The sequence below is a fragment of the Labrus mixtus genome, chromosome 7, assembly GCF_963584025.1.
Source record: "Labrus mixtus chromosome 7, fLabMix1.1, whole genome shotgun sequence".
Taxonomy (NCBI): Eukaryota; Metazoa; Chordata; class Actinopteri; order Labriformes; family Labridae; genus Labrus; species Labrus mixtus.
The window spans coordinates 29,811,475-29,826,299 of record NC_083618.1 but is presented as its reverse complement, the minus strand read 5'-3'; the positions used below and the strand labels follow the sequence as shown (position 1 = coordinate 29,826,299).

At 41.7% G+C, this 14,825-nt stretch overlaps 1 protein-coding gene across 3 annotated transcripts in view; it reads right to left on the bottom strand.

The window, feature by feature from the left end:
• Nucleotides 1-14,825, bottom strand: part of usp48 (ubiquitin specific peptidase 48) — a 50,490-nt gene that overhangs the window by 6,365 nt on the left and 29,300 nt on the right. The window contains exons 1-18 of one of the 3 annotated variants that reach the window (XR_009673768.1): nucleotides 11,036-11,239; nucleotides 10,750-10,887; nucleotides 9,627-9,747; nucleotides 9,311-9,452; nucleotides 8,775-8,902; nucleotides 7,869-7,993; nucleotides 7,502-7,610; nucleotides 6,830-6,963; nucleotides 6,612-6,697; nucleotides 6,220-6,399; nucleotides 5,109-5,246; nucleotides 4,862-5,011; nucleotides 4,545-4,745; nucleotides 1,439-1,550; nucleotides 1,000-1,142; nucleotides 831-905; nucleotides 622-746; nucleotides 133-255 (exon numbers count right to left, since the gene is read on the bottom strand). Coding sequence is in view for 2 of the 3 variants with exons in the window: in XM_061041559.1 (XP_060897542.1) it covers nucleotides 133-255; nucleotides 622-746; nucleotides 831-905; nucleotides 1,000-1,142; nucleotides 1,439-1,550; nucleotides 4,545-4,745; nucleotides 4,862-5,011; nucleotides 5,109-5,246; nucleotides 6,220-6,399; nucleotides 6,612-6,697; nucleotides 6,830-6,963; nucleotides 7,502-7,610; nucleotides 7,869-7,993; nucleotides 8,775-8,902; nucleotides 9,311-9,452; nucleotides 9,627-9,747; nucleotides 10,750-10,883 (2,226 nt within the window). In the remaining variant the exon portion in view is untranslated. Of the gene's footprint in view, nucleotides 1-132; nucleotides 256-621; nucleotides 747-830; nucleotides 906-999; nucleotides 1,143-1,438; nucleotides 1,551-4,544; nucleotides 4,746-4,861; nucleotides 5,012-5,108; nucleotides 5,247-6,219; nucleotides 6,400-6,611; nucleotides 6,698-6,829; nucleotides 6,964-7,501; nucleotides 7,611-7,868; nucleotides 7,994-8,774; nucleotides 8,903-9,310; nucleotides 9,453-9,626; nucleotides 9,748-10,749; nucleotides 10,888-11,035; nucleotides 11,240-14,825 lie in introns of those variants that run through there. The other 2 variants (XM_061041559.1, XM_061041560.1) reach the window with 2 other exon arrangements.

The following is a 14,825-nucleotide window of genomic DNA, read 5'->3' as shown; positions in this document are numbered from 1 at the left end:
CGATATTTGGTACTAACACAAGCATCACTTATTTAATTAATGCCTACTTTGCAGCACCAGAGAGTCAAGTTAGTGGCTCTTTTATTGGTGTTTTTAAACATGCAGGGGTTTACATGACAGTTTCATGCGTACCTGAGGCCACTTTGAGAGCACTGGCCGGTTCTTCTCATGGAAGAGGTTGAGCAGTTGGTTCTTCTGGTCCAGGGCCATCATCTTACTGACCGCCTCGTTGTCCTTTTCTTCCTGCTCCAACGTCTGTGCACACAAGAAGAAGAAGAAGAAGAAGAAGAAACGGTTTTAATTCCTAACTAACCGATTGAAATCCCTAAAATCCTATTTTTTCAGTTAGCTGCGTCCTATTTACCGATGCATATACTGTATACCGGTGCGACTTATATTCTGGATTTTAGGGTAACTCTTGAGGCCTTTTGCATGCTTTCTAAAACTCATCAGTTAAGGTCGATGTTTCTACATGAAGGGGTTACAGTGAGTCAGCAGGCTTTGCACTAAGCTTCAGTCAACTAAACCAGGGAGGGCTAAGTGAAATACTTAAAACGAAGCAGATGTAGGGATGTAAACAAAGGATATGCAAACCGAGGGATCAGTGTGTTGTCCACTCACCACGCACTGCTCACAGGGCTCCTGGTCCTTGGTAAATTCTGAGGCTTTGGGGAAGTACTCCCTCAGTTTAGTCCACACTTCAGATGACACCAGCTTACGTTCGGTCTCAAGGATACTCAGACCACCTGCAGAAGAAACACATGCGAGTCAATCACAGAAAAAAGGACTATTTCACTGTTTGAATGAAGAAACAGACGGCGGGACTGTACCGTGAGTGCAGACGATGTCTTCATTGAAAGTCTTCATGTCCTCATCGTTGCCCTCCGAGAGCTCCGAGCCGAACTCTACAATCAAAAGGTTAAAGATTGTTCATCTCAAAACACACGGGAGCTGTTAGCCGTAAGAATCTGACAGACCCACTCCTCCTCCGTCTCCTACCTTTGCTGTTATTGGTGTGTGGTCCCTGCCCGTTGGTCTGCCCATTGCTGTGTTTGGTTTCCTGCTCGTCCTCCTCCAGCTGATCCAAAGCCAACTGCCTCCAGCTACGCAGGGACGCTTTACCTACCCAGAAGCCATCATCGCTGAGACAAAAACAACACAGCACAGATCGAATGAGATAAAGACTGCATTGGTAGAGGTTTTTAAAACGACCTTAGCGTACCATTGTTTCCAACTCATGAGATACATTTACAACACAGATGCTAGAAAATTATACATCAAGACAAGTTTTTAATATAAATCTCTCCCTAGCTTTAATTCTGACTAGTTCATTGTTAGTCCAATCCAACATATGATCTGGGTCTTGACATATCAACATATTACATGACTAACATGAGGCTTAATGTCTGAAAATAGATGATATATAAAATGTGTTTACCTGAGTGTTCGTTTGACCAGGTTGGAAACCTCCTTGAAGTCTTCATTGAGCTGGTTCTTTAGCCGCAGCACTCGGCATCGCTGACTAACACACTCTCTGCACAGAGAAGAACCTGAACACACAAACACACACAAAATACTTTTGTATTAAAGGCTTTATATTTGATGTTTTGGTCCAGCAGATGTCGCCCTTGAGCACCAGCATGAAACCAAAACAACTCGCGCTGCATTGTTGTGTTAGCATGCTAATGCTAGCGATATTTATTATGTTCGTATCTTCACACTGCATGTAAATTTACCTGAAATGAGCGTGATCTAGAAACACAGTTAAGCAGTGAGTACAGTATGTTATTCTTCTTTTCTCTAGTCCCTCAATTAAACAACTTTTATACACGAGGGGAGGAGTCAGTCGGCCGTCCTGGCGATGTAAACAAACTGAAGATAGGACTCTGAAAACATCACAGACAGTGGGACTCGGGTGTTACACCCATTGTAGACAGTCATGACTCACAGAGTTATTTTCAGAGGAGATACTTGATTTCTATTATATTCAAGGGTGAAAAATTGCATATGAAGACTTTAAAGTAGAAGACAAACAAAGCGTCTTTGACAACTGCATGGAGAAGTATGGAGACAACAGGTGGAGTCTCTTTATCAACTTAACAATCAGGGCTGCAGATTGTGTTGCAAACATGTCATCAATGTTCCTCATCAGGTTCAAAGTTCCATCTTATCTGTGTGATCAGCACTGTCATAGTCCCTTCTATTAAACAAAGGCTCTCTGTCTCTTACCGCCTGTGATTCACAAGACACTAAGCTCAATGTGCGCTGTAGCTGGAGCCACAAAAACTAAATGCTTCTTTGCACATCAGCCCTGTTAGTGTTACCCGGCCTGCACAGGGACGACCTCCACCACACCAGCCTGTTAACTCTCTGATCGGGTTGAGAGCAGCATAAATGTGATATCACAAAGACTTCTCTGTTAGAAAATTCATGACAAAAGGGAAACTGGCGAGTTTTAATTTTGCATCAAGCAACAAAAAAGTAGCAGCTTGATGAGATTCAGGTCATTGGCTTGACATCGGACTCCGCTCAGTGGTTTTGCCAGAAAAGTTCGGGTCAAGTCTCCTGATGTGGACCACATTGTGGGCAGAGGTAACCACTTAAAAAACAATGTGCTCACTCCATGTCCTCCTGACACCAAGCCAGACCACACAATAAACGCGCGTAAGGCCAAATACGGACGTGTGTACAGGATCCAGAACAACACAAAACATGACAGCGCCTCCACACCGCATCCATCCGCCCGGAAAGCAGCGGTGTGAGCAACCGCGAGAGCCTCTTCGCTTTCCACCAATCTCCGATGAAGGAACAACAGGCCGTGGTCGCCTTGACAAGAGCTCAAGATACATGCTGGATCACCTACTTCAGTAAAGTAGAGATCTGAACGCAGACCAGAGCAATCTCAGATCATGAATTCTGTTGTATGGGTTTACTCCAGGGAAGCTCCGGTTTGTCCCTTTATTTCCAACCATTAAAAAAAACCCACAAAAAACAAACAGATTACTGATGAAGTAAGTATATTGACTTAGGTTCAGGAGCAGGACAACACCTAGACCACACATTCAATCACCTGATACCGAGACATCCTTTGTCTCAGTTCTTCGACCCTCCCTCCCTTCCTTTCCTCTCATCCATCCACCCTCTTTCCTCATCCCCTCATCCTGTTTGTCTATTTCTAGGCACAGTCTGGGCTCGGGGAGAACTATGCCTGAGACAGAACCCAGACCCTGAGTCTCCCTCTGCCCTTCAGTCAGTCCATCCTCCCAGACCAGCCAGCTGACAACATCCTCTTCAATCATAATCATTATCTCAACATACAAGCTTAAAACCATGTGACTTATTAATTTAATAAAAATATATTGCATAATGTTGCCGACTGTGTGTGGTCTCCATCTTTTGTCGCATACGGTTGAGCCAGGCTGTGACGTCCTCCAGGCGAGGTGGTTTGGGCATCTGATAAGGACGCCTGCTGGTCATGTCTAACTGGGAGGAGACTCAGGGTAGACCTTTCTGGAGGGATTATATATCCCTTCTGGACTGGGAATGCCTCAGGGTCCCTCAGGAGGAGAGAGATCTGTTAATAGGGAGAGGGGCATCTGGGTCAGCGTGCTTAGCCTGCTGCCACGGCGACCGGACCATCGAGAAGCGGAAGAAAACGGATGGATAGATGGATGGAGATTCAATGCGACTTAATCGAAGAAATCAGAAATATGAGCAAATATCATTTCCTGCCTGCAGTGTGAACACAGCAAATGATGAAATATGAATGATATGTTTCCTCTTCCTATCTACTGCCTTGCTTTTAATAATACACCTTTATTTTGTTTATTCTTCTCTGATTTGGGACTCAGTTTCTTTTTCTGGTTCTCAAAGTATTTTAAAATCCTTATCACAGAAAAATCAGCTTCCCTGATTGGTCCTTGGCTGCTGATTGATCCCCGATCTCTGCTGCGTCGCATTCTAATGACTCATCTGCTTCAGCTCTCTCTCTCTCTTTCAGACGTAGTAGCCTCGGCGCTACATCCTCTGAAAATAACTCTGTGAGTCATGACTGTCTACAATGGGTGTAACACCCGAGTCCCACTGTCTGTGATGTTTTCTGAGTCCTATCTTCACTTTGTTTACATCGCCCGGACGGCTCGCTGACTCCTCCCCTCGTGTATAAAAGTTGTTTAATTGAGGGACTAGAGAAAAGAAGAATAACATACTGTACTCACTGCTTAACTGTGTTTCTAGATCACGCTCATTTCAGGTAAATTTACATGCAGTGTGAAGATACGAGCATAATAAAGATCGCTAGCATTAGCATGCTAACACAATAATGCAGCGCGAGTTGTTTTAATTTCATGATGGTGCTCAAGGGCGACATCTGCTGGATCAAAAAAAAAAAATCGCATAGTAAGCTTTTAACACTGAATTTCTTTCTTTACATTTCAGTCAACAAGGTTCAATCATAATGTAACCATCAAATCAGAAGTAGATTCACTTCCTCAGTCCTGCAGAATGACCTTCAGCGGAGAGACCGCCCTTTCTGTTTGACTCACCGTCCAGTCTCGGACCTCCACCGTAGCGCTCGTAGAGAAGCTGTGCGGCTTGCATGGAAACCCTCTTGGTGTCTCCGACCTTGTCTGGGTGCAGCTTCCCGTGAGAGCACAAGAACAACGTGGTGTCGATCTCTTTTGTGGCGGTGGAGTCGTCCAGCCACTTCTTCAACCAGTCGAGGGGGATAAATTCATAGGGCTCACCTGAGGACGACGAGCAGGGAGACACACTTAGCAGGAAGTCACAACAAACAAGCTGCCTGTTTTTTTTTTAATTTGTTTATCTGGACTGTGGGTCATCAGGGAATGTTTTTACCGACCGTCTCTTGCAGGTAAAAGCTCGTACAGCTCCTTCACCTCCTCATGCTTGGCTTTGCCTTTGTCCACGCTCTGTTTTCTCATGTCGGCCATCTCGTTGCACCACTCGTCAAATTTACGGTTGTCTTGGTCCACCAACCTCTGAAGGAAGGCTGGGAGCGAGGACGAGGGTAAGAGAGACCATCAGACAAGGGGACATGAACCAGACTGCAGGCTATGGTTTAAACAAGTTTAAATTCCAGGACTCACTTGGCACCTCGACGTTGGTCCTTGGGGTTTCTGAGCTCTCCTCTTCTTGGATCTTATACACCAGCATGTAGGCATTTCTGGAGCAGTGGTAGCCTTTACTGCACTTTGGCTTTCGCGTTTGGGATTTTACTGTCTCAGCTAAAAAACCCAAAAAGACAAGAACAAAAGTTACAACATGAAATGTCAGACTCTGAACAAAGGAGATCGTACCTGTTTTGTAAAAACCAGTCAGATTAAATGAGTGTTATAGGGAGGCTATTTTAAGGTTTAGGAGCTACGGATGGCCAAGCATAATGTCAACAAACAGTGTGTTTACATGGACTTGAGTATCCCGTATATGAGCCTGATCCCGGATTTGATTACATTCTAGATATAGCGTTAACATGCACACAGTGAAACCTGGTTATTCATATCTCTGTATACACGTTAAATACTACTATCCTCGTTCATGATTACTGCATCCTAACTGCACAGGCGCCCGCAATGTTTATCTTTTACAACACAAACCATGGCAACCATATGAACTGGGAAACCGGCGTCCTGCAGCCTGTTCACCACAGACTTGAACAGGTCCGCATTTAGATGATTTATCTTTATCTCTAAATTCCAATTATGTTGAACTATTTCATTGCCGAAAGGAAAAAACTCAGTTCCTTTGTCACTCCAGAAGGAAGACGCTCTCGTTGCCGTCGCCATGTTTGTTCTAATGATGCGTCACTTGGCTGTAGCTGCACCTGCTCAGGTAGTCAGCAGCTGTCAGAAGCCGGATCAAGGCGTATTCATGACACAGTATCCTGTTTTCTTCCGGAGTTCTCCAGGTAGAAAAATCATATTAAGACTAGACTAAGCATGCAAACGCGTTCAAATGATGACTTAGAAAACCTTGCGTTGGCAGTTTATATTTTGCCTTGCGTTTTGGGGGTGCAAGAGGAGCATTATTCACTGTAGGCACCAGTTATTTAGAATTAATTCTGAGATATCCAGTAAGTCGATGTGTAGTGACTAAAAGAGCAATTTGTGACACTCTGTTGGACTGTGACACGACTGGACTGTGTGTATTGTAAACATATCAAGGCAGGTAAAAGAGAGGAACACATTTAGCACGACTCACCGATGTCCTCCTCAATGCCAAGCTGAAGCTTCTTGCCTTCCATCTTCTCGATTTCCTCGTCGTTGAATTTGTACCAGTCGCCGGTGCGCGCGTCCTTCACATGTGCGATATAGTGGCCCGAGTAGGCACTGATGCCCCGGTGGATCAGCACCGCACTCAGCTCGTAAACAAAGTTCTGGCCTGGAGAAAACAAACAAAAATGGATGTTAACAGTCTGCAGTGTGACCCCCTTATCTAATCTAATGTTCTCTAATTTCACACTGTGGGCTACGTTATTTTCCCTCAGTGTGTCAGCGGGCTCTGACTGAAAGTGCAGATTATGTGTGTGTGTGTGTGTGTGTGTGTGTGTGTGTGTGTGTGTGTGTGAGATATAGATTCATGACGTTAAACACCTTGTAGTCCTTCCATGAAAGGCCCCATGTCCAGCTGCTCAGGAAAACTGATAAAGGTGTTGAGCTTCTTCTTGTGGCCCGTTTGTCTGTCAAAGAAAAACAATTAAATCCACCAACGCACTTATTATCGTTATTTTTATTCCCGTCCTTTTTACTCCCCATCAAAAGCCCCCTGAATAGACTTTGAATAAGAATTAATTCCAAAGTTGGAGGCAGACCTGTCGAAGACGAAGCGCATGAGCTGCAGGTTGATTGTTGGAGGGAGGTTGTGCAGTCTGATCCTCCGGGTGGCGTTTTGTTTACTCTGACAGTTCTCACAGAAGTATCGGTTCTCTCCTTCCAGCTTCTCCTCCTGAGAAAGGCAAAAGGTTAGCCATGAGCCGCGTTTCCACAGAGAGTCCAGTTCAGGTTGTTTTTGTACGGTACACCTTTATTGTCGTTTCCACTGACAAAACTTGGTAAAGGACACAAAACAACTAATCTGTACCGTCCTACTTTTTGGCTACCCTTCTGTTGGGATTGCCAAGCTAGACACACAGCAGCCTGTTGATTGGTCGAAAGAATCGACACTTCCGGTGTGACTGCAGTAATAAAGGACAAACACAAAATGCTGCATGTTTGTTTTGAACTAATGTCAGCGTGTAGCACCGCCCCATGGACGACCTCGGAGGTGGAGCCCTCTTCTGGACGTTCTCTATAGTTGCCCTTTGTTTACCATGTCGCGTTCTTCTTCTTCGTTGAATTCATTTGCGGTCTACACTACTCTGATTAGCGTTCATTAAGCAAAGCTAGTGAGGGATTTCCTCATATTCTGCTCTTTCCTTTTAAGTTTTTTACTCTGCTGTCTGTCCATTTGTAACATTCTTGACGATGCGGGGTATGAAAGTTACCTTCAGGAACTCTGTGACACACTCGTTGAGGTTCTTGTGACCCTGGATGTTCAGCTCCAGCTCGTAGAATCGGGAGAGCAACGCAGATGATCGTCCACACTGGTTACAGCTGCATAAAAAAAAATCAAAACAAGTTCACAGATTTGACCACAGCCTAAAACAGATGTGAGCTGATCCTTTTTTTTTTCTCCTTACTGATACCTACACATTTTAAAAAGTCATGCTGTCTGTAAATAAATCAGGGAAATCGACACTTAGGCAAATTTTTCAAGAAGAAATTAGCCTTGTTGGTGTCTTTGCAATGGTATAAGCAACAAAGTGGAACATTTTAAAATGACATGAAGGTTAAAGTACTGACTGGACTTACACAGTGACATAGGAGAACTGTCCACAGAACTGCTGCTGGATGACGTTCTGCAGGCTGGGGCTCTTCTGCTTGGACAGTGTGTCCTCCAGCAGAGACATGAAGAGCTTTGAAAACTCCTGGGCATCCTGAAAAGGAAATGTTAGCATACATCACGCACTGCAAAGAAACCAAACAAAACTACTAATAAACACGCTCACTCCAACTCTCTGTGTGTCGACTCCGATGAGTGTAAAGCCTAAATTTCAAAAGATGCGTTTTCTGCCCGTCTCCACTCCTGCAGCTTAACTTTATCCAATGTGTGTGCTTCTAAACAGCTTCTATTTTTTCCCCATGCTGGATGAATTTACCACAGAGGAGATCGAGCGGGACAGACACCGAAGCAACATTAAAACATCTGGATTCTTTTCAGAATAAAACACTCCGTTTTGACAGTTCAAAACGATGACCTTATGTGTGTTTGTTTATGTGTTTATAAGGTTTATATAGAGATTTATAACACATACACCGTATTATCGCACACTGTCGCGAATTAATCTGTAAAATTACAGCGAGAATTCCTTTGTCTCCGCACTCCAGCTGACGGCTGTGGTCTCTACGGCCTGAGAACGCAGCCTGGGGGTGTTAGACGGACGAGGGAGAACGAGTCGTACCGGAGCGGACATGCCATGCACACGTATCTGGTGGACGTGTTGGGTCGTAGTTGGGTAATCATCTGGTTGACAGTTTGTTTAATAACAAGACTTTGCCTTTCATGTTAATTTTGACCAATTCAATATAATAAAATGCTTCATAGAGAAAAAATTGAACATAATACTCACATAAGGAGAAAACGAAAATGTGATTTGTACCCATGAAGAAAGTTATTTTTTATACAAAAAAAAGGTGCAGGGCTTCGACGTGATTTACCTGCTGCTGTCCCGTGTCCAGGCCCAGCGCTTTGACCAGCCCTGAAGGGTCGATGTACTTTCTGTTGCTGTTCTGCAGGAGTGCAAACAGATACTGCAGGTGCTCACTGATGGACTGAGGCTCGTAATCTGAAAGAGAGGGAGACAGCAATCTGAGTGAGTAAAGTTTGCATGATCTGGAAAGGAAAAAAAATACAAGTTAAGATTTGGGAATTCATCCTAGCCTCGTCTTCGTCTTTCAGACAACCATCAGCCGGTCGTCTGTGTGCAACCTTATAAGTTTAAGATCAACAAAACGGAGAAAACGCAGCATCATATTCTGTTCTGGTCTCTAACCTAAAATGATGTGTAGCTATAGTTTGTGGTGACAGTGAAACCAGCAGATTGATACCAGTAGCTGTTGGTTCATGCACTCCTTTTTAAGTGGTTTAAAAAAAAAAACGGTGAAAACATTTGTCCCTAAAACATGCTGAGTCAAACTAGGAAACGAGAGAAAACAAAACAGATGCATCCCCAATATTTGGTTTTGAGATATACCTGATTCAGAGTTGTGTTCCTGGGCTCTGGAGTTGTGGCACTGATAGAGGCTCCTACGCAGCTCCAGGTTGTGGAACCACACTTGCAGGAATGTGTTAACGTAACATGTAGCACCCAGGTTGGTCAGGCCAACGAATGTGTTCTACAAAAAGGAACAAGAGACGAAAACAAGAGAGACATTTAGATATTCACTGGTTAAACACTGATTTTCTGACAGATGTGAGGACTATAGAATAATCACATTGCTCGGTGGTTTGAGCGACCTAAAAGATTCACAAGCTCCCGCTCAACAACAAGGTGAGCCAACTCGACGTACCATGTCTCGACGCTCTGAATTCGGGTCATCGATGTTGTGGAAAGCATTTTCATCGATCTCCCCGAGCCATGCCTGTTCACCGATACCCACAAGACAGCTGGGATTCCCTTTGCAGTTCCTTCTGCAGAAGCAAAACATGAATTACACCGTGAACGCACCAACGTCTTGTTCTTTAAAAATCACACACGTTGACATTCAGGGATCTAGTAGGACTCAAATCAAGTATGCACAGACTTCAGGTTGCTTACAATGATTGTTTTAGGATCTTACTTAAAAAGCCAAAGGTGGAGTAGTGCAAGGGAGCTATTTGTGAATGCAAGAGTTAACACCTTACAAGCTTTACTGAGGAACCTTATGTACAGATTTATCGGTCGCTTGAATGACTCAAAAAATGTAATTATAATGCTGCTGTCGAACCCAAGTTATAGTGCAGTACGCTACCAGTCATACCTTTGGAGACATTGGTATAAGTGCCTTTTATAAGAGGCGGGAATGTTTTTATTCTAATGTAAATGTGTGTTGTCTATTTTTTTTGTATTGTATGTCTTTTAAAATGGACCTTGAGTCTAATAATAAAAGTTGATGATTAACACAACACAAATAATGTATGACTTCCTACTAATATGCAAAAAATGTTTTTCAAAGACAGAGGAACAACAACAAAGAGTGTGTGAATAACAACCTGTGAGGATGAGGTATGAGAGATGAAATCAAACTAAGCAAAAACTTCATTCTGCTCAAGAAATTGTAGAAAAATAATGTTTCAAAAAGGTTTAAAATGAGGAGAGATTGTGAAAGCTGGGCAACAATTATCGACTTATGCATTTGTTTTATTACTCTGTGGTTACTATATTAATGTGTTAATAGTATTATTACTGGGGAGAAAAGTGAATCTTTAACTCGGAATTGGAGAGAAACACTTCGTAAGATTGGAGTTTTTACAGTGTAGTGTTTATTTAATGTCGTATTTGACTGTTTTTAAAGGACAAAAATACCAAAATAAAGCAAAATAAAACAGCCAATTGGTTTTTAAATCATTTTTAAACACATGCTGGTGTTATTATTAAACGCTGAATGTAAGCAGTGAGGAGGCTTGTTGTTTATAAATGGTGATTGTTTGTACCTGCAGGCTCCTCTCTTGCAGGCCGGGAGGTTCACTCGATATGCTAACTCGATGTGTTCCCATCTGATTTCTTCTGGTTTCACCGATTCCACCCAACGCCACGCCGCTTTCTCCAGCTGTAAGCGGGGCGCCATGCTCCTGCAAAGGTTAACCACACAACAGGCGAGACGTGAAGAGTCGTCACAGAAGAAGCACCGAGGTTAACTCAAACTGTAACATAGCCGGCTAACGAGGAGCTAAGCACTGGCAGCTTCAACCTTCCGCTAGCTACGTCGTGCTAACACACCTATCTACCTGGCGTTAGCAGAGTTATTCCTTCACTGTCCTGTTCAACTCATTCGTGTTAAACCCTAAACCACACGTCGCTACACCACACACAGCGCTGAGGTACATTTTGTGACGAGAAGCCGTGTTAGCGGAGTCACACCGCAAGCAGCTACTAGCCCCATGCTAATGCTAACTAGCTAACCGGCAGCTGTGTTATTTTCCATTAAACGCTTCCTGACGACACGTTACGACTTTATTGTGTTTAAGGTCAAATGTTTTTTTTCGAACCTTTCATGCGTGCAGCTGCTTCACCACCACCCCAAAAAAACAAAATGTTTTCATGAATTTTCACATTTTATTCACGGTTTATTTTAGATTTAGCGCCCTTACGTCAATTTATAAATATATTATTTCTCCGCTCAAAATCAACACGACGTCAACTTGTGACGTCATCGACGTCTCTTTTGTTATGACTGGAGGCAGGACCGGATGCGCGCGCACTCGCCGCTTTCTGTGGGTCAAAGAACACAAAATGTTTTGTTATTCATTCATATTTAATATTAACCAGACTGCATTTTTTTGTCTTAAACGTCAATACTACATATTTAATTATGGAGGATCAAATAGGCCAATACTCATTTGCAATAAAAAAATTAATTAATTAAATACAGTTTACTACATTATATTATATAACTGCACTCTGCATTACTGTGGTACAACACTGCCTCTCTTCTCTGCTGTTTACATTACTTGCTGCTATTTATCATACCAAGTCACTTTAATCACTTGTCACTTTATCTTGTCATTCTCTGCAAATACTGTCTCAATTCTCAATTCCTCCCAGTTAACTTCATCATTCATTTTGTACTGTATATACCCCCTGTTTTTATTTTTATTTTTATTTATCTTATCTATTCTGTTTAATGTGTATTTGTGAGCTTTCTTGTCTGTGCTGCTGTAACGCCCCAATAAAGTATTATTCTATTCTATCCTATTTCTATAAAATAAAAATCTAAGATAGAGCTGCATTTATGCACATTAAAATATAAACTCTAAGCAGGTCATGTGTTGAGTGCATTCAATTGTTTTCAATATAAGTTCTTATTGTAATATAAATTATTTGCAAAATGATATAAACATATAAAATGTGTTATTTAATGTCTGTTTTTGATAACTCTGCACTATCTGCTTTTTAAACTTCAGAAGGTCAACACTTTTTATTTTTTTATATTCAGGTCTAATTACAGATTTTTTTTTATTTATAGGTTCTTGTTTAAATTACACATATATTTTTATCCCTGTACGGGTTATGTACATTTCTTCTATAAGTCTATTTTTAATTGCACAGTTTAAGTTTGATTCATCTAGGGGTATTCTTTAAATCTTTTTTCGGGTTAATATATATGTATGGGGGGGGGGGGTCGGTTTTGCGGTTTAATTTGTAACAAATGTTTCATGTCATGTACGTCTTTGTAACCTGCTACTGGATGCTTTGAATTTCCCTCGGGATCAATAAAGTATCTATCTATCTATTTATCTATCTAAACCCTTTCATGCATAAATTATAAAATAAATAAGGTAGCCAGATCTTTTTAATATGATACTTCTAAGGAGATGCAAAGTGACATTATTTTAAAAAAAAAAAAAAAATTCATAGTTCTGAAGTTTTATGAAGTTACAGAAATGTTTGATTTTGAATTTGACTTAGATGTTTGCATTATGAATATGTCGGGTTTACTCTCTGCTCTGCACTCACATGCATGTTGCTGGTTTACAAATGAATCTAATCAGAACAACAACTCATGATGAGGTTGTTCAGGTTCAAGTTCGTGTTACTTTATTTGTAGCCATAGTTAAATTTGGTTGCAGGGAGAGTCACTAAAACACAATGCATAAAACATGCAAAGTCATGTACCATGCAAGGCACGCATGGTACATGGGTAAAAGTGGAGGTGCATGAAGTGTGCATGGTTCCAATTGCATAATCATATGGCCTAGGCCATCTTGTTTCCCTTAGCTGCTGATATAACCAGCTTAGCTGTGCCATCATACCTTCCCCTGCAGCATTGCACACCTTAAGACTGTGCGTGAGTGAAGCAGGAACCAGTTGAATTTTGGAATGGGGGGGGGGGGGGGGGGGGGGGGGGGGGGAATCAAAATCGTGCCATTTCCAAGGTTATACTGGTCGAAAAACAGGGCTGAAGCAAAACTGGGACAGTTTGCACATTGGCAGCATGTGTTCAAGGATGATGTGAACAGCTGTAACTGCAGAAACAAAGGCACATATACAGGCCTTATTTTGCATCATTGAAAGAGGCTTACCTGGAGAGCTATTTGCCATATGTTGAGATGTTCTAAATAGTCTGGCAGACGGGTGCACTGCATGTGTGTGAGCTAATTACACCAGCATTAAGCATGTGTGATCTTGTGCAGTGAAAATCTAACACAGTGAAAATATTGTTGCTGAGGTTTGTTTTTTATCTCAAGACTTATAATGTAATTTCTTTTAAAAGCAGACTGTCAAATTTAGATCAACCAAGATTTGAATAAATTCCCCTTTCTCTTGTTATGGCTTTAATTACAGCTGGATTTTCATCTGGATTTCTTTATGGAGAGCACATCACATATTTCATACTCTCCATTGGATTAAATTGAGTTTGAAGATTATTTTTAATACTGCCAGAAATGGCTGAGCTGATGATCCCATGGGCCTAAGAGGGTTTCAAACTTAAAGTTTTTTAAAAGTCATTTTTTGACTCTCTGAGCTTAAAGAAAAGTTTGTTATAAAATGAAACAAGACACTGATTCGGTTAATTGCAGGTGTTCTAAGTTATCACAGAATGCAACACAAGAAGCACTAATCAAAAACCTTTTAACTGCAGCTCAGTTCGAGTCAACATCTTCAAATTTGACTGAAAATTCCAGAGTATTTCAAATCTGTTGCAGAAATCATGCAACGCACAGCTTATATAATCAGAGGCGCTGCTTGTTAACAGGCAAGGCAGGCAACTGCTTTGAGCCCCTGGCCAGTAGGGGGCCATCCGAGGACTGCAAAACTCTAGACGATAACAGTGGCTCAGAATATGCTAATTTTACAATGACAGTAGGAAACCTCCCTCAGGGGGCCCCATCTGACAATACTCAAGCGTTCCAATATTTCTGCAAAAACTTAAGCTGGTCATTTAAAGTTGCCGTTGATGTCAGATTATTTTTTTAACATAATGGCAATGAATGCCCCAAGTGAATTTTGCCTATGGCCCCAACAGACTCTAGAATCACCACTGTATATCATTCGATGCAGCTTGATATGTTTCATGTGCACAAGGAGATTTTCAAAATAAGCTTTTTTCACCAAAACCGTGGAACAGTTTACTTCACGAGATCTGCCCCGACCCCTGAGTGTTTAAAATCCATGCTGAAAACTTATCTCTGCTTTGTAGCTTTCCCTTCACGATGAGAAAGTTTTATCCCAACACATTTTAGAACTTCTTTATGTTAATTTATCAGGTTTTAACCAGATAGATGTTATTATTTTCATATTATTTCATGATTTATGTTTTGACATTTGTTTACTCTGTAAAGCACTTTGGTCAGCCTTGGCTGTTTTAAATGTGCTATGTTAATAAAGTTGACTTGACTTGACAAGAAGAGTCTGCCATTGTTGTGGATAGAAAATAATTTTGCACATATGTCCAGGTGAAATGAAATACGAATTACTACACTGAAATAAGCAAAAAACAATCAGAAGAGAAGAAGAGTTTTGTTTTCTCCTATAGTTTAAATCTGCTGTTCGTGTCATGCAGCAGTGT